This window comes from Acanthopagrus latus, chromosome 11 (assembly GCF_904848185.1).
Source record: "Acanthopagrus latus isolate v.2019 chromosome 11, fAcaLat1.1, whole genome shotgun sequence".
NCBI lineage: Eukaryota > Metazoa > Chordata > Actinopteri > Spariformes > Sparidae > Acanthopagrus > Acanthopagrus latus.
The window spans coordinates 17,441,233-17,465,455 of record NC_051049.1 but is presented as its reverse complement, the minus strand read 5'-3'; the positions used below and the strand labels follow the sequence as shown (position 1 = coordinate 17,465,455).

Below are 24,223 nucleotides of genomic sequence, written 5' to 3'. Positions count from 1 at the left end.
GGTCCATGCCAGGCTAGCATTGCTCCAGAGCGCAGGGCTTAAAAGGTGATTAGGTGGAGATTTGGTGTCCCCTTCCTGTGTCGCCAAACACTCTGACTCAGCTGACAGGGGCGCAGACGCCGCCTGGGGAGGCCGTTTCCTGGACATCTGAACTCCCTGCAGCGGCCAAGGTCGACTGCGGCAGTGCCTGGTGGAAACCCTGAGTCAGAGTGGCCGCTGCATGCAGACGCAGCAACCAGAGCCTGACGTGACAAAACCAGCGATCTGAGCAACACACAGCGCTTTTGGCTGGTGTGTTGCACGTGCATCTGTTACTGCCAGGCGGGTAGGAGCGGCCTGACTCATAACCCCCTCAATTAGCAGCTTTGCAAGGGGGCTACTTATAATGCACCGCCGGCAGTCTACAGAGCTGCCCGGTGTTCCCCTGCACAGCTGATGGTAGTCAGGGGCTTTCCAGCTGCCAGAGGAAACACAGCCGGCACAGAAACCTCTTAATACACAGACAAAACTTATTTGACCATAGCACAAAGAGGATTTGCATCTCAAAACAATGCTACAGCCTGTCGGACCCTCGTAATGCGACGGGGTGGAGGGGGGAGCTGTGTGCTTACAAACAAGCAGCACATACTGTACATCTGCTCAACAAGTCTGAGAGAGGAAAAAAAAAAAATACACGTAACTTTCAACCCCCATCAGGCCTCCAGCATGACTGAGACGACATTCCAAACCGTCAGTCATGTGTCCAGTCTCAACAGAGAGGAGCTCTAATCTGCCGCGGAGGGTTTTGTGGAAAAATCAAGTCCATATTAATCCGATTAGCTCCAAGGTGCTCCAGGGAGGAATGACGTGTTGTAATGCATTGATGACATCTGTGTTCTGGGGCCAAATCATGTGAGGAAAGAGCAGCCTTGTGGAGGGAGTAAACAGCATCTCCGACACACTCTGAGGTCAAAGGTCAGAGTGAGACTAAAGTAGACAGAGATGATGTTCAATCTGTTGTTTCAGGAAGGCTCAACAACCTCGGTCCAGCACACAAATGAGGCGGACATTGACTATTTTTTTCAATAAGCAGTGTTCACTTACAATCAAATGACTTCAAGATGTAAATGGTACACCCACTGATATTAAAGATGTCTGATTGCCTCCATACCTTTCTTATACTTGTGGATGGGAAGTTTCTTTAGCTGATCTTTGCGCAGGCGGCTCCTCCGAGCGCGGTGTCGATCCTGGACAAACTTGGTGATCTAGGGACAACAGCGAAAAGAAAAAATTAAAAACACGAAACACCTTCATGTTTGGGTGTTGAGTCCAAAAAAATGTAACTGTGATTTCTGTCACTCAAGCAACGACGTTACAGTCAGTTTTGAGCCTAAACTGGATGCTAGACTTAATGGATGTAGTGTTACAGTGGCAGGCTGAGGTCTGGTACCTGACAGACTGGACTCAAAATGTTGTCCTTCCAATTATCAAATTTACAGAACTGAATTAAAGTGAAAGAGGAGTGCTTTGGTAGCTGAGTAGTTGCAGCCTTGTAACCCAACTAACCATAGTATCATCGTTAACAAGTGATTTTGTGCTAAGTTATCCCACCTTTCTTTTAGCTGCATTTCTTGATATCTCAGATGTTGTTTAGATTTTTCTTCCATTCTGTAGATTTCCTATACAATCTGCAGCTAGTTCACTTTACCCCATTTCCTTTTGATTGCTTTTTATACTAGCTATTAACAGTATGTTGACCAGAAACCTATCCCGTATTCATAGCTTCTCTTCAGTGAAGTTACACTTACAAAGACAAAGTACCATTTAGCTCATAGAGATGTCATACACAAGTATCTTTTGGATTAATCTTGTGTACATTTTTTCGAAAACATTAATATCTGGTCTGCATCAGTTACAGTATAAGTCTAAGCATAGACGAATGGCCTGCAAAGTATTATGGTAAGTGCTTCTTTCAGTTAATAACAATGACAAACATGATTTTCATCCCCAACAGGCTACTGTCATCACAAAAAGGAGTAATAATCTTCGCTGTCATGCTGTCTGATAAAGGTGACAAGGTCCCAGAAATCTAAAAAGATTACCATTTGCCTTTAAATCCTTCAGTGAATCTGTTTACTGTGATTAAAAAACGAAGATGTCTTAAACGGAACCTACCATGAAAACAACAATGAGGATGAGGCAGATTCCCACGATGATGAGGAAGGGGATCAGGTAGTACTCCAGCGGCAGGCTGAAGTCTGGCATGAGGACCACATGTCCCCTAAAAACACAGGCACAGTCATTACGAGTTGGCAGGCATCAGCAAACACATTGCATGTGACTTAACAGTGGCAGCGTTTCAGTGTGGCTCTTCATTTTGGTTGCAACATTGAAAAGATTAATTTTGAGTAAAAGAAAACCCATATTATTAATTAATACGCTGTAAAGGGCTCTGCCTATTTAACAGAACCCCCTAAACAGCAGTCCAAATCACATCTGTAACAACCTCTTTGGTCCACACTGACAAAACTCTGCCAATAACCATGTTTGGTGTTCATTCCTCTGCAAAAGACTCGGGAATAAACCTCATGGATTTTGGATGGTATCTGACAAGCAACACACTCACCCACACACACACACACACACACACACACACACACACACACACACACACACACACACACACACACACACAAAGACAGATCCAAATTAAATGGTACTTTAAGGCTGTCTGGGCTCCTCTGACAGGCTGAGACATTTCATTACCACCTCAGCAGCGGTGACAACACGTCACAAGAAAAATCCTCTGGCTCGATATATCACAGTGAGCGCTGCGTGTATTATTATTCTACAACATTAGATTCAACTAACAAAAAAACATTTAAAAAAATGGGCAGGCAGTTTTGAGCAGGAAAAAAGCAGCCAGCATCTCTTCACAACGTTACACTGAGAGAGCCGTGAAACGCTCGGTGTGAGAAGTAAAAACCTGCTCAGTGTTTGTATTGATCAGCAGAAAAATGAGATGAGATGTGGGTTTAGACTTACCCCTTGTCATACGTGTAGTCTTCCTTCAGAGAGTTGGCCGTCTCCTCGCTCACGAACACAGAGGGAATATCTATCTGCTTCATAACATCCACTAAAAATAGAAAAGGAAAAAAAAAAAAGCTACGGTATTAATATGTCGTGACTGCAAATCAATGCTCGACTCTTTTGAACGACCTTGAGACATGACGCTGTGTTTTCAGAGAAGACCTGAAATGAGACTTTGACAGTTTTTAAGTGGTTTGCCGCATGATATTATCTCGATAATACTCTGAGTTGAGACTGTTTTTGTCTAACTACTAAGTCAACAGTTAAGGCGGGGTCACCCTCAAAACAATTCAGATTGTATGTGTTGACCACACTGATCAAATTAAATCAGTCTCTCTTGAAGGAACATATTATGGTACCATTGTTTGTTAGTTAGTAGTTGAGTAGTTGTGCGGAGATTGAAGACCAAGAGCATGATGGACTCAAGTGGCTGTTCATGTGGGACTGTCTGGTTCATAAATTTGTGAATGCGCCACCATCAATTCTGGCTTTGAAAAAGTGTGTGGTGCTGTTTGAGGTGACGCTTGCTGACACTTGCAGTGACCTGAAATTGCTGTGACAAACATCAGCTCGTGAGGTCGACTCTCTTCTTAAAAACACAAACCAGGTCAAGAAGCCTTCTGAATAATCTATGACTGTGCTGCACCCCTTCATGTGAGAGGAGGTGAGGGGGAGCCCAGACACTATCATGTCAGAAAAGTGGGCCAGAGTAAGGACGATGTGGATTCATAGTAAGGGAGTGCCACGATGCTGGAGGGCATCACATCCTTCCTCGAGTATAACCAGAGACTTGAAATGGATGTCTGACTATAAAACTGCTCAGCTTCTCCTCAGGCTCAGGGATTAAAAGAAAAACCTCATCTGTCAACAGAGACACATAACCAAGCAGCTGTAAGATGCTAAATGCTAAGGTGTGTACGTGTAATGAAGAGGTGGCAACTTACAATCATTGGATCCCATGCTGATTAAGTCATCGGAGTCCACATTGTGAACAATGGCTGCCTTGTACCCGGCTTTCTGGGCATTGAGGACCTGCGAGGAAACATTTACAGCCCAGATCATGACGTGGATCAATGCAAACACCTGGTGATTGTAAAACCGGCTAGCATCAACTGCTGCAAGTCTAAAACAACCCAATGCGAAGGTGGAGTTTGTGTGTCAAATTTATTTTGTGTCTGATAATTAGACCAAATCTTATTTCCACTAAGCAACACAGAGGCATCAAACCACATGAGGTACATGTACTGGTACTTCTATTCACCAACATTAGCCTTACAAATGTACCACTTCCATTTTAAAGATGCCCTCGTCCTACCAGGACAATAAAAACATAGAAACAGTTTTCAGTCTTTCTGCATCTGATTAACAGCAGCAGCGTGACGAGGCAGCAGATAGAGGAACACTGTGGCTTCGCAGGAGCATCCAGCAACATGTTTACAGCCCATTTCCCAGGAAGTGTTTATAAGAGACAACATGTTTGCATTTAAAGCCCTGACAGCTCGCTCCTCCCTGACAAACTATTCATCTAAGGCGACTGAGCTCCACACTGGTTTTATCTCATTAAAAAACACATCACATGTTGATGTTGTGACTCCATCTACTGCACTTGTTTCTTTTCATACGTGCTATGATTTATTATTTCATATATCAAAGGTGACAGGTTTTGATCACCACAAATGGCCTGAGCCCTAGAACGAAACATCTGAATCCAAATGCAAAGACACGACCAAAGTTTTTAAATACAAACAAGTATTCCTGTCACTCTAATAAATCTCTAATAAATTTACATTTAAATATTAGTCAGCTGTCAAGCAAACAATCCATGGTTAACCATTCCTCAAAATCTTAATATATTTTAGTTGAACTTGCACTTGGTATTTTGCTTAATTTCTTACAATACTGCCTGTAAATTGTATTTACAGTTGATGTTTAGTATTTTTGGTGTAGCTACGAAGCCTACGCAATCATTAATCCATTGAAAGAAAATACTATTACTACTATTTTGACAGGTGATTAATCATTTCAGTCATTTTTCAAGCAAAACGGTGAACATGTCCTGTTTCCACCTACTTAAATGGGAGCATTTGCTCCTTTTGTTTGTCGTTTATGATTAAATGAAGCGTTACTGGGTTGTGGACATGTGATTGGAGAAAATCAACAAGTTGAAGACATCACTTTGGGCTCAGGTAAATTATAATGAGCATTTTCCATCGTTTTTCAAAATATTTTAGAGACTGAATGATTAATCAGTTTATTGTGAAAACAATCTGCAGATTAATTGATTAATGAAGACAAAAGTTAGTTGCAACCCTGGTTGCCTTTCCAGATTTTAAGTTCAGTTCAATTTGGAGGGGATACTGATTTGGCTCCTTTTTAAATTGAGATTCAAAGTCCCGCCACGTCCAGTGAGACCCCCTGGACGATATTCTGGTCCCGGTCTAGTTGATGACAAGTGACACATACATTTTTTGATGTACGTAATGTACCGATACGTTTTAAAACTTTTCAGTGAACTACATCTTCTCAATCAACACGCATGGCCAGACAGAAAACAGTATGAAGAAAGGGGAAATTCACAACAAGTGTGACCATACACGCAACTGTAGTAATGTGAAAGAGGAGTTAGTCTGTTGTGTAAGCAAGCTTATATAGTCCGGACCTTCAAGGTTACAGTTATGTTTTTCGTTGAGCGTTAAGTGAGGCTACATCACATACGCGACTGGTGTGTGTGTGTGCGTGTGTTGAATGCGTTTGAATAGTTGTATAAACACGGTCAAACACAGCAGCATGTTCATGGTCATTAATCATACCTCTTCAGAAAAAGGTTAAGACTCCCGCTGCTGCAAGAAAACAGCTTTCACCCGAGCGTATCCTGTTTACTGTGGGTGTGTTTGCAGCTGTTATCCTCTAAAAGGCAATTTATTTTTCTTCTCATATCTGTCAACACCTTCACGTTCAAATTCACAAAACCAGCAGGCAGCACCGTTTCAAAGTCTGCGTCGAGGCTCAATTATTATCGTCTAATATGTGGCACAAAGCGTCGACATTTAAAAAAAAAAAAAAGTTCTGGGGTTTCTCTCTGCTGGAAGCTCAGAAACATAGACTGAATGTTACGTCACACAATGGCTTTGAAAATTTAGACGGCTGACTTGTAATATTTGATCGTGGCTACAATAATATAATGACACAGCAAGCTGCACCAGAAATAGACCCGCTGAACAGATTCTGTGGCTTCAAATGTTCATGCAGCTACTGTACACCACTTTATCTTAAAACTTAAATTCCACAGCAGGTTGTGCTTTTGGAAAAGCCTCGTGTTGAAGACACTATAAAAGGATTTCCAGCAGCCCGAGGGCCATGTGTGCTGCATCATGGATGCACGGGAAGCTGATGTAATGAGGATCTTCCACCTGGGAGGCTGTTTTCGTGGCTCTGACACGGTATAGAGGCTACAGCATCCTGTATAACCATTGTTGTGGCCGATGGCTCACAGCAGATGTGGTGGAGGAAATAGGATGTGACGATACAATCCTGGAGTGAATCATTATGTGTTCATGCCGTATGGAGAGAGACTCCAGATAGTGATTGTTTCCTCTGACATTGAGAAGAAAAACAATTTGTATCAGTATGTGGAATGTCACGGAAACTTTGACGTAAAACTAATGGGACTGAAGGCGGTGATCCTCAGTATAATAATAACAATTCCTTTTTTTTTTATTGAAGTAATAGATTCAGTTTGTTGAAGCATCCAAACTAAATGTTGCTACAACACAGTAGGTCTGCATGACGTGAGGAAAATCTGTGCCTATGGGACAACACTGTTCAACACTGCAAACATAACCAGCGCCTGCTTCCTTCCATCCCTCATCATCCATGTGAGGGGGGAAAAACACAAGAACAAACAACACGTGTACACATCATGGGTTTCTGTGGTCGTCTGTCTGTGCTTTCAAAAACATGTAAAATACAAAAGTTACCCGCAATTAAATCAAATGAGGTGTTGTGTAAGTGTTGCAATGCAGTCAAGCAAAAGTTGCCTTATCCGTTTAAAACTAGCTGCCTAGTTTTGTTTTTTTTTGGCTAATATTTAACAAAAGTATGAGACTTTCACGGTGATTTGCCTCTTTTTAAGCCACTGCTACCTGAGGCCACAGAGGGAATGCTAATGTTAATTATTAGTCAGAGCATGTGCCAACCTGCTGTGGTAAATTAACACCCGACCCAAAAGCCAGACAGTGAGAGTGAGACCGTGATGTGTGGCAGCGCAGGAAAAACCTGGGGTCACACTCTGAAAGTCATCTGCTCTGTTAAATAATAGAAGGCCGTCTCTCACACTAACCTGAGCAATCAGTGTGTTTGTGTGTGCATGTGTGTGTGTGTGTGTGGATGAGTGTCGTGTGTTAGTCCAGCAGCTCAGCCAGGCCTCCTCACAACAGCTTACACAGTTACTCTTGGGTGAAGGGAATCCATTTAGACATGTGAGGGGTGAACAGTGTGTTTGTCAGTGTGTGTGTGTGTGTGTGTGTCTGTGTGCATGCATTGTGGCCTGCGTGGATCCTTATGCAGAACAGCACTGTCTTTTGTCTGCTCCTTGTCATTGTAATTTTATGCACGGGCATACGTGAAGCAGTGCGTATGGCAGCCGCGGCATTGTGATCCCCATGTGTTTTCTTGTGAGGGTGTATTGTGTGGAGGTATCAATGGCTACTGTGTGTGTCTAGAAGCAGGAACGTCTGGGGAAGTAATGCACATACACACAATACTGCGTCTGGGTGTGTGTGTGTGTGTGTGTGTCTGATTGAAGGAATAGAGAGTGAGCTAGGTGGAGGAAGATTTCCCTCTGACAAGGGGAAGCTTGTAAGACATCACCGATGAATTTAACACTAAACATTAATCAATCTAAACATTAATCAATTATTATTCATTTGATAATTTGGGGGCAACATGATCTTAATATAATCATAACTAGCTTCAGCCTGGTGTTTTCCTCCTCGCCTCCCTGACCTGATCCTGACTCATGGAGCTCTAACTCTCTATTTGTTTTCCAATTGTGCATCGTGCTGCTCTGATTAATTTCCACGAAGCAAACACACGTTGTACCAATAAATCATAGTTACCTGAGTTGAATCAGACAGACGCTGGCGCTTATCATCTCGTGGTCCATCTAAAAAGGCCCCTACACAGCAAACTGGCATCATAGCCGTGACGAAGGCTGACTGTTGCATCGCTTCACGTCTCCCGTCTCTCCGCCAAAAAGCCGCACTTGGACACACTGCAGAGACTACAGCTGACGGCCACCGAGCAGCACTTCTGACATTATAGCCATTTATAAACAAGAGTGTGTCAGCTAAAAGTTGCAAAAGTCACTGGTAAAAAGTAACTAGAAAATGCACTAAATGGGTGAAATCATAGATAATACAGCGACAGGCTCAACGGTTTTCCTTCCCTTTTTTCTGTTTCTCTTTTCATGCACTGATCCGCTTACCTGTACAGCCAATAAGAGTGATTTTTCTCTCACCGATGACCCGCCAATTCTACAAAAATCCACCAGCTATGGCCGTCCAGTGCCAATGGTGTGGGACACACTGCACTGATTACAGCCACAGGTTTATTAGGGCCTGAGGTAAAACACTTTTTACTTTTGAAATGTCATAAAAACAGAATTGTTATCAGAACTATTTCTACACTGCCAAGGTAGGCATCCACTAATTTTCATTATATTAACCTTTAAACGTTATATCCAAACAACTGCCAACAACCCCAAATGAATATGAAAAGTATGTCTTGCAGAGCGGGTGAGGGCGCGAATCAAGAAATACAATCGAGGAAGTCCAGTTAGAGTAACAGATGAATGTAAACTGAGGGTTATCAGACCAAAAACACTGCAAGTGCAGAAAGTTGCACAAGAGGTTACCATTTTATCTTAAATCACGATGTTCGCAGGATAAACAGCAGAAGCACGGTGCTCGCACCTTGTCCTCATGATGTCACCTTGCAGCAAAAGTCATGACTGGTTCTGCTGTTGAGCCTTCATGCAGTGATTTGTTGGATACGTCAAACACCACTTATCTCGTGTTGCATGATTGATAAGCTGAACAATGCAACTTGGAAGTGATACGTGCTTGTAGTGTAGTTTGCATCACATTACACCTCAACATTTGTCGGAAATCATGTCATGCAAATAGGAAACTACTTTAACAGCTGCCACAAGCCAGATTTTGACCAGTTGTGGCCAATATGGGTCACTGACTCTAACCGACAGGTACAGTTTGGTTCAGTGTCTGTCAGGGAGATTTTACAGTAAGTAAAGAGCCCTTTTGGCTGTAGGCTGTCTAGATGCCAGTGTGTGGTGCAGTCTGTCTGCCTGGGTTCTGCAGAGGAATTCAACCTCTGCTGCTGGCTCACCCTTGTGTTTGCATGGGCAAAGATAAGGACATTCAATGCATTCCTGAGAGCCCGAAGAGAGGGAGAAGAACAAGAGACAGAGAGGCAGAAAAGGGTGAAGGAGAGAGAGAAAATGTGACATGAAACTTCTGGAAATAAGTGAATCAGTAGGGAGCAAGTGTGTCGCTATAAACACACAGACAAGCTCACACCTAATACACTCCTCTGGTACTGTAAAGAGCTGTAGCACCACTGCCCATGTCAATTTAAGAGCCTTAGCTAAACCATTTGATTTCCATCAACACAGTGGGATCATGCATAAACATCCTGCTGTTGTCCTTAAGCCTAAAATATGAAAGCAAAACATCAAAACTAATATTTTCACAGTTTAGTTGAACTTCTTCACCTCTTTATTTCACCAAAGCGATGCCAGAGAAACATTGTACTTCCCTGAACTTTTCTGTTCAAGGTCAATAACCCTGTACAGCTTTAGAGAAACTACACTGGAGAAAGTGCCTTTCTCAAGGGCATCTTGAAATCCTTTGTTGTCATGTGACTAGATGACTACAGCAGAAACCTCTAGTTCTGTTTTCCCCTTTTCTGTCCACATTATTTTGGATTCTTGGATTTAAAAACAAAGTGGAAGCATAAGAAGCATCTGAAATGTGTTTTGTCATCGTGGCCCCCTGTGGTGTGCTGACCAACTTTTGACTTGGCCCGCAGCTCAGACTCTGTAGGTTTTAAGGGTTTAGTGGACCAATTATGGATTTTAAAAAGGCAGACAGGACTCGACTTAACTGGCTGTTGTTTTTTTTTTTTGGAGACAAAACAAGCTTTTTGGAAGGGGGTTAAAAAGACAGTGTGACATGTAAGCTCTAAATAGAGGCCTGAAATTTGCATCAAATGAATATCGGGTCTGATATTATTCTCAAGATAATGATAAAGCAAATGATAACAAAAAAAAGGTTAACTGTATGAAGGTAAAGGATATTACATATATTTAGTAGCCCTTACAATGATATCTGAAGGACTGAAAACAGAAGGATCTATCAATACTTGAAGTACACAGTGTTACCCGTATGTATACCTTACTTTGGAGATCCACCAAGATATATTAACGACCATCCAAGTGTATTTGGCGACCCAATTTAAGATCCGTGATCGATAAACTAGTGGACTATCTGCCCTCGTTTCCGCTCTTGTACTATATATTTTTGGACAACTCCAAATTTGAGGAAATGTTAATATTACGGACTGTGAGGTGTTAGAATAAATTCAAAAATCCAAAAACTATATATTGGTCAGGCTCTTGTTACAATGTTGACAGTGGTTACCACCTTCAGATACCCTGCAGATAACTACCTCTGTTTACATCCTGCCTCCGTGGACACACTATTCATTTCAGGTAAGGTGGGGCACCTTCATTATAAAACACTGCATGAAACCCAGAGCTGGGAAAGGATTTCTCAGATGCTGCGTTAAGCACACTACGGCCTTTAAGAGTTTTCATGCCCTCTAGCAAGGTGGCTGCAGCTGCTTTTAGGCCAACAGTGCTGGACTGTGTGGTTGTGTTGAGCAGCTTCCTGTAAATGTGTGAAGGATGATAAAAACTTGCTTCCCGTCAACTGTGAAATGAAAAAAAAAAAAAAAGAGTATTTGAAAGTAGTTTACACTACAGGTCACTGACCTATTGATATTGTGTGTGTGTTTGTGTGTGTGCATGTGTTTATGTGTGTAAACTGTGCCACCTGGAGCTGCCTCACTCACTGCTGTTGGATTCAACTGTTTGGATCCCAGCAGGAGCAGCAGGGGCTCTACAAAGCTGTCCGTCCTGAGTATATTCAGTTAAAAGCTCATTATACAAAACATGCAATACATAATGGATAAGACATAAATTAATCTAAGGTAAAAATGGCCGTCTGTGACGTTCAATATGCCTGCACACACAGATCATATCTGCCGATCTACCCCTATAGTAGTGTCTGTAAGACTGGTGGTGAAACAGAGACTGCTGATAGCATCACTAATTATTGCTGCATCACCACTGTGTGTGTGTGTCTGTGTGTGTTAATAATCACAGCATCTTCTGTGCTGTGTGTGTCTGCAGCCACTGCGCTGTCTCCTCATGCAGTGCTGCAGCTAAAAACACTGCCACTGTCCTCTCCTCCTCTTCCACCACCACCTTTGTTCTCCACCTCTCTGTCTTCTAGTTTTCATATCCATTCTTCTTCCAAACTGTCGTCCTGTGAGGTGTAGGGAGTACAAACCACCAGCGTGCAGCTTGTTGCCGTCACTGGTCTGCATTTGCATAGAGCAGACTTGACCTCAGCTTTGTGTAAATGAGTCTGAGCAGCACAGCGCACCTTTCTCACACAACGCAAACCACACTGTGTATACACCACAAGTGTATTAGGTTCAAGTCAAGACTCAGCAAGTGTCTTTTTTCTCACCTAATTGATCAAACATCACTATTTATTAAATGTATTGAGAATGTTTATGAACCTCGCAAATGTGAAGCTGTGAGACCACAAAAAGGACCACCAAACTTGAAAAGCATCTATTCAACAGTCCTTGGCAGTAAGGGTTAGAACTCGGTTATTTTCTTAAGGCAGCAGGAACAGCTAAATATCACAGTTTCCATTGAAAATGTATTTAATTTACGACTTTTATATGCAGTATAGCAACGATGCGGCTGTAATGAATAAGACTGACTGACATTTAATGCACACTGACTCATTAAATGTTGTTTCTAGAAGTGTATGATAAAAAGGTGCTGTTGTGTGACAGTGCCAAATTCCAGGTACCTGTATCACCTAGTTTTGTCTCTTATTTGGGAAAATAAATTACACCCACATTACGAGTTAGGGAAGTGACCTCCTGTCCTCCTCTCCAGACATAAACGGACTAACTCACTTCTATTTATAATGCACAAAACAGACGTGAGTTTTCAGGGGAAAAATAAAACAAAACAAGGTGGGCCTGATTTGTTCTCAGCATATAAACAGGCTGTTGGGAGGTCTGTAAAAGTACACATCCCTCCACTGTTTTAAATTACCTTAAACTGTATCAGATACAGCTAAGCCTTGTTCTGCTCCTCTGCTGTTTGGACAGCAGCTCCTAATCAGGCCCTCATTTCCTCCTCCCTAACCATCTCTCCTTCTGTCTCCCATTTCATTTTCTACATCCACTAATTTCTCCTCCCGTTCACCCTCATGCTCTCTTTCCTCTCAACCCCATCTTCTCTCCTCCTCTCCACAAGTGTCCTCCTCCCACCATTCCTCTTTTATTTCTCCTCCCCCCTTTAAAAAAAAACTCCTATTCTTTCTCTTCCTCTTCTCTAAATTTAACCTCCTCCTTCTCTCCTCTCTCTGCCCTCATTACCCTGGTTATATCACCCCGGCTGCCAACTTCTTCAGAAATCTGCCCAACCCCTTCTCCCGCCTTTACCCTCTCCCTCCCTCATCCATTTCCTCCCCCCTTTCTCCTTCATCCCCACCCCTCCCTTCTCTCTCCTTACTGTTTCAGAGGAATGCTGCGCAGAGCCGGGTTTTAGTTTCAAGGTCCAGACAGCTGATTAGATAAAGAGTTCAATAAAACTGCAAACTGCAGGGAGAGGCAGTGTACACTGATAACACAACACAGCTGCAATTCATGAAACCCACTTCACTGTGTGTGAGACAGCCTATATTTGCACTAAAAGGTGTTATAAAGATAACTGTGACACATTTTATGATGCCTCCTGTCCCAATGTGTTGTTATTCTGAAACTATTTTTGATCATCTTTGATTGAAATGACATTTCTAATGCTTTTACAAGTCCCCCTTCACACCTCTGCTGCTAGAAAGCATTGCATAACAAAAACCTTGCTCACATACCTCCATTATAAGTTGCCAAATCAGTGCTGCACATGTGAGGCTGTGTGTTTAAAACAAAAAAAGCCAAAATGTAAGAAAATACTTTGTCCATAAGTATCTGGAATAACATTTTAAAGATACGTGTTGTGTGAGGAAGAGAAATGTACAGGTACACTGACACTGTGATCTGTAATATAAAAGTATATAAAAGTATTTGTACGAGCATATGTCATGTGTGTAGGTTGTGTCTGTGTGTCTGTGTGCACCCTGTCGGCTAAAGGGAGCAGGCTGAGCTGTTTATTGTCACAGCAATTTGCCAGAGACATAACAACAACACAGAAAAACGACACAGCCTCATGAGATATGGCTACTGCCCTCTTTCTCTCTGAACACACACACACACACACACACACGCACACACACACACAGTCACACACACACACACCCACATCTAGTCATACATCCAGTCAGCCATAGTCATACCCTGTCATGAGACTGAGTGAGCATGTGCGGGAGGAAGCTAGATCATTGTTTGAGTAAAGACTGAGGTGTGTGTGTGTGTGTGTGTGTGTGTGTGTGTGTGTGTGTGTGTGTGTGTGTGTGTGTGTATGTGTGTGCGTGCGTGCGTGTGTAAGGCTCGGGGGCTGTGAGGTCACTGTAGCACAAACAGGCCGCTTCACGATGAGATGCACTTACTGTTAGGGGGTAGGAAGCGAGGTTTGTCGGGAAATTACCAGCCAGCAGAAACAAATGCTGACTGACTTAAGCTGCAGACCCACACGAGCTGACTGGACAGATTACTCTCGTCTTGAACAAATCAAGGCCCCTGCGACCACTCCCAACTCATCAAGGATCTATTACGACATGTTGGGTTTGGCGGTAATATACTGAAGGAGATTGAGTTTAGCCACACCTAAGGATAAGCTGAGGGACTTCAACCTCGGTGTGTCCTCAGTGGATTGCTGCAAAAACATTTCAACCGGATGGAGCAGCTGCCATTCATAACCCGTCATGGACGCAGATTACGTCACCACATGCGCAGTCGGCTTTAACTGTGCTGAGTGGTAAATTAGACAGATTAAGCTACTACTCATGGGTAAACTAGTCTGCCTAGCCACTAAAAGAACCTCACTGTCTGGACTCACAAGACTGGTCACAGACCGCCTTCATGCTTGATTATGATTCTTTAACTATTTGAGGTTTTCTCTACCTCCCTCTGTTTAGAATACATCTGCAGACCCCGTTATTTCCCAGCAGCGTCCCATACACATGTATAAAACTCAACATATTCAGTATCCATACAGGGTTGGACGTATGCAGCTGTTAAAAAAAAAAAAAAAGTAATAATAAATATTAAAAAGATTACCAACTACCTTTACACACTTCTTTCCTCCATTGATGCTCAAGTAACTTCAATACAGTTGAACTGAAAGTTTGATAGTTAAATTTGTTTTAAAAGAACTATGACCAAGATATGTTTTACAGTTGAATGATAAACCTTTCAGTGATGGTAGTCTGTTTCTACATGGTCTTAATATCATATCATGTGCAGTTTATTGTTATTTTGGCCCGGCCTAATTATCAGTCTGGCTAGCGTCTCTATCATAACTGTAGAGTTTTTTAATACACTCTTCTGGTAAATATTTGTCAATGAGAGGACTGTTTACAGTACGATGCCTGATCTCTGCCCCGTCACATAAAGTTCACAACTTCCTGGAATACCAGACAGGACGTTTAGTCTGAACTGCCCTCTGCCAGGCAAGTTTCAAAGCATGGCCGAGGTGTCCGATGGGGAATTTTCCACCAGATAAACAGCTGTCACCTCTACCAGCCACTGGTGTTTTAACACAATACTCTGCTCACCGGCAACACACAGACCAGGAGACGACCAATTCTTAGACTGATTTATGCCCTTTTCAAGCTGCTTAATTTTAAAAAAACTAATAATCAAAATGAAAATCTGGAGTGACCTGATTGAGCGAATGAAACAGGCTACAAAGACGTGATTCCTCAAATGATGACGCAGTGTAGGCTACATGGCTACTTAACTCTATATGGGGAGAGACAAAATGGAGAGAGGTCTTAAGGAATTACTTTCAATAGGGCAGGTTTTAATTATTCTTGCATGTCAGCTGGCATTGGTCATGTTGCATGCTGTCCAGAGTCGATGAAGAAATGCAATGATTGTAATGCACGTAGCAAACAGCAGAAACAGCTAATCAGTCAAGTGAGTTGATCGTCCGGTACATCAGAGTTAATTTGGCAAATCCGTTTCCATAAAATATTTTGCACATTAAATCTGATTTGCAAAAGACAAAAAAACACCTCAAGCTAGCATACAAACTTTTTGCTAAGTTTTGCTGTTTCTATAACATTTCTAATACGATATTCTTACAAAATGCACATAAAAATAATGTATGGCTATAAAGATATAGAATCTTAATAGGATAAGATTTTTCTGTTTTATGGTAAATGGTAGCCAGATACTTTGTTTATACTCTTATGTCTAATAAATATGTTTGCATTTGTATGCAAATTGAAAAGGTGAGGTTTATTCTGCAACAAATCTCAGTGTGTTACCATCAACTGTTGACCAGTGGAAAGTTTGAAACCATCGGCAGGACTGTGCGTCTCCCTACCTGTACTTGCATGTGCATGTGTCCTGTAGTTCTACTTGAGCTCCACGGGGAACCTTTAAGGTGGCGAATATGGTTAAAGGCAGATATTGCTTGATACCTAAATGAGTCATTTCTTACGTCTTATGAACCCTCTAATTTCTGCAGCACTATGTTCCACCATTTACTATTACCCAATATTCATCTGCTTTGGCTGCTGTTCAGCAAAACCCACATAGATTCATTTTGAAATAGTACAAAATATCCCAATAAATTCATCCCAACCAGGACCCCGATACTTTCTATTTAAAATCCCTCCTCCTTATGTTAACAGTCACATAATCATAACACAACAGAAAATAAATCAACTGATTGAGTTTTAGAGTTGTTTCAGTATAATCTAGTCCACATGCAGTTTAATTAATGGAATCACTGTAAAGAAAACAAGAGGGGTACAGGCCAAAAAGAAAACTTTGGCAGATAGAGAGCAGCAGAGTGAGACCGAACGAATGAAAGACAGCAAATAAGAGAAAGAGAAGAATAAGGGGGAAAAATGTGGTTCCAGAGCGATCACCAGTACGTATGTTACATAACTAGAACATTATGTCTTGATGTATATGGACCTGCTCTGTGTGTGTGTCTGTGTGTCTGTGTGTCTGTGTGTGTGTGTGTTATTGCAGGGCAGCAGGGGGACGGACAGACAGTCTGCACAGAATTGTGCAAAGAGCGATGGGAGGCACAGGGGTGTTCATGGGAGGGAGAGGGAAGGAAAAGGGTATTGGGTTTCCTGTTCACCCCCCTCCTCTCCCCGAAAGGTCATAAAGGTCACCAATGACCCCCCACCCCCTCAAAGAATCCCAGTATACAGGAAGTGCAAACCCCTGTCTCTCTGGAGATTTAATTTCAAAAAGGAAAAGCCACAGAGGAATGCTTCCCCCCCCCTTTTCGTCTCTCTATCACACACACACACACACACACACACACACACACACACACAGCAAACATACCTATTAACACCCCTTCACTTGATCCCTTCACCCCTCCCCAGCTCGAACACTCTCTGTCGACATTAAACTTCATCTCTGTCATGTCGTATTGCAACACACACACACACGCTATCTCACACTCTCCCTGTCACACACACTCCACGGGTGGAGAACCTAACACTTGACGGAGGGTTAAGTGGGTGAGTGTCCATTTTATTGCCCATTACATCCGCGGATCCATTAAGACCCTGTGCTGCTGCTCAGTGGATGTTAATGGCTGAAGGAGGCTGTGGACGGGCAGAAAGAGATGGGAGGCAATGGAACGAAACAGCGGGGATGTTGGGGGGTGACACCCCTGCACCACACACACACACACACACACACACACACACACACACACACACACACACACACACACACACACACACACGAGTGTCTCGTCTCAGTCAAGATGGAATCTATTATTCCTTTGTTTCCCTGCAGCTTCTGGAGGGAACTGAGCAGGGCTAAGAGGGAGGGAGGGAGGATGCATGAGTGTGTGTGTGTGTGTGTGTGTGTGTTTGTGAGAGAGAGCGAGAGAGAGAGAGATTCAAGGTAGACAGCTGAATGCTAGCGACAAACTACGCGTGTGTGTGTGTGTATGTGTGTGTGTGAAACAGAGGGAGAGAGAAAGACGACAGTACGACAACAGAAAAAAAAAGCAACTGGGAGAGTGATGGAGAGACAAAGCTTGCCAAAGGTGAAGAGAGAGGTAGAGGATGTGTGTGTGTGTGTGTGTGTGTGTGTGTGTGTGTGTGTGTGTGTGTGTGTGTGTGTGTGTGTGTGCACGCGCAAGTGAGAGAGAAAGCAACTGTATATGTACAGTGTGTGTGTGTCCATGTGGTGATGTGTAGATATGAGCAGTCATTAAACCAGAGGAGACAGGAGTCAGACAGCACAGCCAGACCTCACAGCCAGACTGTGACTAGATGTGTGTTCGGCGTGTACAAGTGTGAGTGGTAGTGTGAGTGTGAGTGTGTGTGTGTGTGTGTGTGTGAGAGTAGATATAAGGGAGACCTTCGGGGACAGGGAGTGACGGAGGAGAAGGGGAAGAAAAGAGATTGGAAACAAGATAAAAGAAATTAAGAAGCAAGAAAGACATCCTCCCTCAACCACAAACTCCAGACGGCATCAAAGCCTTTTGTCAAACCAAACCAATAAAAGTGAGTCTGTTTTAACCAGTTTTCATCTTTATGAGTCTTTACAAAAAGTCTAAATATAGGCAGTTCGCACATACTGTGTTAACTGCGAGGGATCTCATAAAAACCTTATCCAAGTCCAAGAATTAATGGTCAACAAAAAATGTCACACACACGATGAACACAAACTCAATATAGTCTCTCATATAAAAGTCCTGAACGCGAGCCATCCATCCAGCATGATGTGCTGTGTTTTCAGTCTTCATCCATCTTTCTACTATATCACCAGACTTCTCAAAGGTTTTCCAGCAGAAATCTCCTTGTAAAACCTCCCGAGCAGTCTGACATGACAGACAGTTACTCTCCATGCACATAGACAGGAGACCAAATACTTAAACTTAAGCGAGACCGGAGTAGTTTTTTGGGCCAATGTCAATATTGATAATAGGGAGTAAAGAATAATGATGCCATTACATCGGGTGATATACATATTTTTTGCAGTGATCCCTCAAACAGACGATGGTCAGTGACATGCAATGGCGGCAAGATATTTCATAAATTAAAAATAAACGTTGTAAACTTGACTAGAAACTTGGTCATTATAAATGACCCCAAGCATCTTTGCAAAACATACAGGCCGACACTGATATAACTGTGATAGGCTAATGTTTGCACTCAGGGCATATGCAAAAACAGTCACACAATCGCCATAGCGTGCATTGCTACATCCTGTAAAAAAAATACCAGGTCCTTAATGAGATCTATATGGAGAGAGCAAGCACACTGAGTCTGCTCTGCTATGTATTCCAGTGGCCAGCTGCAGTACTGCAACACAAAAAACAACTGCAGGCCAAAGACTTTACCCACAGATGGCCTTAAATAGACAAATCAGCTTGAGGGGCATTTCTGCTTTTACTTTGACAGAGATACTGAGATGAAATGCAGAGAAAAAGAAAGAGGTTCGGTATACAACAAAGGTCCCATGTTAAGCATCTTTATTCAACCACTCTACCTACCCGACGATGATTTTTTTAAGCCAATGAGGTTTACCATGTATAAAACTTTCCGGCAGCTCAGAGCAGCTACTTTTTTCTGCAAGAAATAATCCCTTATATAGTCTTTGGGACAAGAGACCAATGACAGACACACAACATGTTTGTGTAGAAGACATGACAGGACAAAGAACATGAGAAATGAGTTTCTGGCACATGATATGGAAGCAATGAGTGCCCTCTAGACAAATCAGTTCTCACAACACACCAGCTGGTACGCACAGTAAAACAATTAGCACATATTCTTACACTACAATTTAAGAGTTTTAAAGTGAGCAGTTATAAAGTGTCGCTTCACAACAACTGACCTTGCAATCCCCTTTCTCACAAGAGCAGATGGTGTGAGGAGCGATTAAAAAAAAAGACATGTCACATTAAAGCCAAAAGCTGACAAACAAACAGAGAGAAGAGGTGAAAGGACAAGTAGCACCATCCTCGCAACAAGGGCTTCAAGGAAATGTAAAATTAATTTTTGCTTTAATTCGAAGGAGCTGTAAAATTTCTGCTATGGATCAATGAGAAACTCTAAAAATAAAAATAAATGTTTAAAGAAAACTTTCAATCTAATGTAAAGTCGAAATAGTAAATATACAGTGTGTGATCTTGTGTAAAATGAAAATATTGTCAATTGTGTTTTTTACCTCTAAATTTGGCAAAGTTTGCTATGTTTACTCAGAAAATTTGGCCTGAATCAGGGCCATCAGTCAAATCAATCTTCACATTGCACATTGCTTTATTGTGTGTTTTGTCTCTGTATTGGCAAGTGGGTAGAGGGAGAGTCTGCGTAACCATCACTGTAAAAGAAAGCAAACAAAAAAACAATAACTCTTATTAATTTCTCAGCTCAAGTGTAGACTGCAACCAGCATTAAGTTTCATTACCTCCACCTATGATGACAACGTGAGAACTGAAAGGAGATGTATTTATTTATTTGACATTATACATCAAGTTTTATTTTTAAACATCAGGGTTATGGTCAACACCCCTAGCCTGAATGTCAGAACTTAGTTTTGAAAGCCAAATAGGTGCCGGTGAGAAAAAGCTGTAAGACTCAAAATGGCACCAGAGCGCAGCAACAAGAAGATCTCAGTGCAGTCAAAGCTGCTCATTGGAGAGCTGCGGTAGGTTAAATGGCAAATCTTACACAGTTCAGATAGACTGGTGTGTGTGTGTGTGTGTGTGTGTGTGTGTGTGTGTGTGTGTGTGTGTGTGTACTGTGTATACAGTGTGTGTCAGTCTGACACATAGCTATGTGGAGTGGAGTCTGGTTACACTCCAGCAAAGTGAACACCTCACTGCCCTGTCTGTCAACATGTGTGTGTGTGTGTGTGTGTGTGTGTGTGTGTGTGTGTGTGTGCGTGTGTGCGTGTGATGCAGTAAGACCTTATAAGGCTGCCTGGCTGGTTCAGAGAACAATACAGTGAAAAAAAAAGAGCGAGAGGAAACAGAAAAAGCACAATATGGCTACTAAAATGGATTGAAAAAGAGGGATCGACAGGAAATGTGGGACGAGAGTGAACAAACTAAGACGGTACAGGGGGAAAAAGGTAAGAATGAAAAGTATGAGGAGGAGACACCGAGACGGAAAGAGGCAGAGGCAGACACAAAGATGCCAAGAGGCTGCGTGCTTTCCTCTCTTTCACGCCATTACTCATCCCTGCTCTCACTCTCTTAGCCCTGGCTCTGTCTCCTCCCCTCATCTCCTCCCCTCTCTTCTCTTCTCTGTAATATACAAGGTTGAATCTACAAGGTTTAAGACGCATTTAGGAATGGAGCTGCCTGGTGGCGTTACATGCGTATCGACAATTCTGTTTCCTTTAGTGAAAAAGTTCAAAAGTGTGGTTACCAAAACAAACACACACAAGGGAAAAATGTCGTGTTGAATCATTTCAATTCTGGCACAAATATTCCTCACTTGCTGCCAGCACTATTGCCAAATGTATCAAGTGTTTAGATCACAACACCTAAGCTTTTCTTCTCACAGGTGATGGGCAACTGTAAATCCACGAGACGTCAACCATTTGGTTTTTAGAGGACCATTTAGAGGCCTAAAGTTAGGTTTTCCAGTTAGTTGCCATCTTGATTTCTGGGAGTCATAAATGACCATATTTGGACAAGAAGGGTAAATCTGGGGGGGTATAATCTGATTGAATCTGATGGATAACTCGAGGACCCACTGTGGTAGCAAGTAGTCAATCACAAGGTAGTCTGGTCCTAAAGTATACCCTGCTTTATCATCTATTCTACTCTTAACAGGACCATCATTTTAGAAATGAACGGTCCCCTTCTGGCCATTAAAGAGAATAAGGTGTAGTTAATAGGCTATGTGTTCACTACTTAAGAATTTGCCAAAAACTCCTGAAAAACATTTATACCCTGCAGGAAAAGATGAAATGATGTGCCAAGAAATGTGTCATCAAAGACTCAAACATCCTTGTCTGTGCTTTGGATTTTGTCGTCATCGTAAGATTTAATTCTTACTGTCATTTATTTGATGAAACTTGCAGAGGCATGAAACTGGAGCAGAAAATTCCACTTCTATGCAAATTAACAGTGGACGTCATGTGTTTTCCTAACCCTAACCCTAACCCTAACCCAACTGCCCCGACCCAGTTCAACTCAAAATCCTGAGATAATCTACAGCCACAGTGAGTGTCTTTGTATCAGTTAGTCAGGCTTTAACTCAGGTTAGACTGCTCTTTTTATTTATTTTATTGTCTCCTTCATCTTGCTGCTATCTTGGATGCCTCACTTGATTGAGGAAGATCATCTCTCTCCTTACAAACGTCTCATTGACGCATTAGGCAGACTGAACTTTTCAACCTCATAAAAATGCTGCAGCAGCAGGAGGAGATGAAAAAGACAGAGGCGGTAGGGCAGAATAGATGGCCATACAGGAAATTATGTTTAGGGAAATGGTCACTTCCTGTTTTCCTGCTTGAACAAGCTGATCTAAGAGCTTCTGTGAAATCAACTTTTAACAAACACCTACTGACATACAGTAAATGCAGTTTGAGGTCTGCACACACACAGCATTATAGTTTTGGCAGCTTGCCCTTGTGAATTAACAGCTGCTGAAATAAATGATGGGTTCAATTACTTCCAGATATTGCTATGCAGTAAAACAGCATTCCCCAAAAAACTACACTTGGAAGCCGATAAGTGAAGTACAAATGAATAAAAACAATGCTGCACATAGTTTTGTTCACAGTCAGTTCTGCTACTGGAATTAGAGTGTGCTTGGATATAAAAGTTAAAACAGTTCTGTTTGGCTCAAAAATGTAGATGTATGTGAAAGGCGTGGCGTGGCTTAGTCAGAAGGAACTTCCATTTCTGACATTTCACACTTGCAACAAGCGCAAACACTTTACCTTGATGTCAAAGTTGCAGTCGAAGCGCTTGATGAGGACGATGAAGGCGCCCGTCAAGTTGTCCCTCGGAGGGGGCTCAATGGGCTCACACGCATTTTCAGGTCGTGCCCCAATCAGGAAGCCCTGCAGGGATGACATCATCAGACATGACACAGTGAGAAAAACATACCGGTAAATGAATTATGTTCAAGTTTAAGCGAATGTCATTCCGTGGGAGTAAAACAGGCATTCCCCAAGATGAGATCTATTTGTTTTTAGAAAGCACTCTCTCATTCTAAAAAGCAAAAATACAACACAATTAAAACTTAACATTAGACATGTATGAACAGTTCTACTTATTATGGCTTATTATGTTTATATTTAGGGGTGTACCAAGTGTGAATGAAAATGTTTTTGAGAGGCTTAATCCTGACCAAAAAAAATGACTGAAGCAGAATACTTCATTAGATAAAACCATGTTGTGAATTTTGGTAATGCTTACATATATCTTTTTCAATCAATTCTAATATTTGGACCTTAAAGAAGTTCTTTAAAATAATACATAATAATAAATGTAGCTTGAACCTTATCTGCCAATATGCAGAAATGACAGGCTTAAACCAAATGATATGACACGCGACAAAAATAAAGCTGTGCAGAGTTCGAATGCTGAATGCTTCGAACTAATCAATACAGCCCTGTTTAAGATGACAGCTGATGGACTGTAGGCGACTAACAATAAATGACAAAAACCTTCTAATAGCCTTTTGTTGGCAGATTGCAGTTATTTTCAGGCTATATTCATATTGTTTTCTTTTCAGATTTTAGAGACCTGCTTAGTTTAGCATTAAACACAACACATGTACATCCCAGGACCCCACTGCCTGCTCCCCGACTCAACATCTGAGCAGCACGATCAGTTTTCAGCCCTCCTGCTGTTCTCAGACAAACAACATCCATCACAACTGCAGATGAAAAACAAGACTACAAAATAAAAAAGATGCTGAGAGAGTGTGTGGGTCTTTCCACAGCCCCAGATGTAACAATGGCAAATAAAACATAAATGTAACATGATAATGCAGGCATAATAAACACAAAACTTTCAACTGGAATAACGAATACTACTGACACACAAAAACGATGCATGCCTTGATCAGATCATGTAAACCTGTGTGTTTTCGCATCTTTCATACGGACGCTGGTGTTCTCAGTTTGCCGTCACAAACTCTCGACCCTGTGTTCCCCTTCTCTCTCTCTCTCTTTCTCCCTCTGAGGCTTCCTGTCCTATTCCCATTTCCAACAAAAGCTTTTGAAGTGATTGATGAGAGGGAGATAGTGAGAAAAGAAAGAGGGAGACAGGGTTAGACAGAGAGTCTGACAGAGTGCTACAGGGAAGGAGAACAAAAGTGAAAAACAAGAAAAGGACACAAATATGGAGGCAAAGGGAAATAAGAGGTCTACTGAAATGCGGACAAAAGGGGAAAACCAGAAAGAAAATGGATGGAGAAGGACAAAAATAGCAAGGTGAAGACAAAAATGAGGCAGACAGATTGTTAGAAAAGAGAAGGAGCAGAGAACCACAGCAGATAAACTGAGTAGAGATGATGAAAGGAGAAAAATACACAAGATATGAGGAGGGAGGGAGCTGATGAGATATACATTTCTAAACCTCTGCTGCTCTTATGCAAGTGTAAGTAATACTGCTGTGTGTGTGTGTGTGTGTGTGTGTGTGTGT

The 24,223-nt window shown here is 42.1% G+C and overlaps 1 protein-coding gene across 1 annotated transcript in view; it reads right to left on the bottom strand.

Annotated features, from left to right (window-relative positions):
- The window catches only part of rnf13 (ring finger protein 13), a 45,443-nt gene that overhangs the window by 8,799 nt on the left and 12,421 nt on the right, over positions 1 to 24,223 (bottom strand). Inside the window, exons 4-8 of the mRNA XM_037113600.1 lie at positions 22,510 to 22,632; positions 4,014 to 4,101; positions 3,025 to 3,115; positions 2,155 to 2,260; positions 1,151 to 1,244 (exon numbers count right to left, since the gene is read on the bottom strand). Coding sequence (XP_036969495.1) covers positions 1,151 to 1,244; positions 2,155 to 2,260; positions 3,025 to 3,115; positions 4,014 to 4,101; positions 22,510 to 22,632 — 502 coding nt within the window. The remainder of the gene's footprint in view (positions 1 to 1,150; positions 1,245 to 2,154; positions 2,261 to 3,024; positions 3,116 to 4,013; positions 4,102 to 22,509; positions 22,633 to 24,223) is intronic.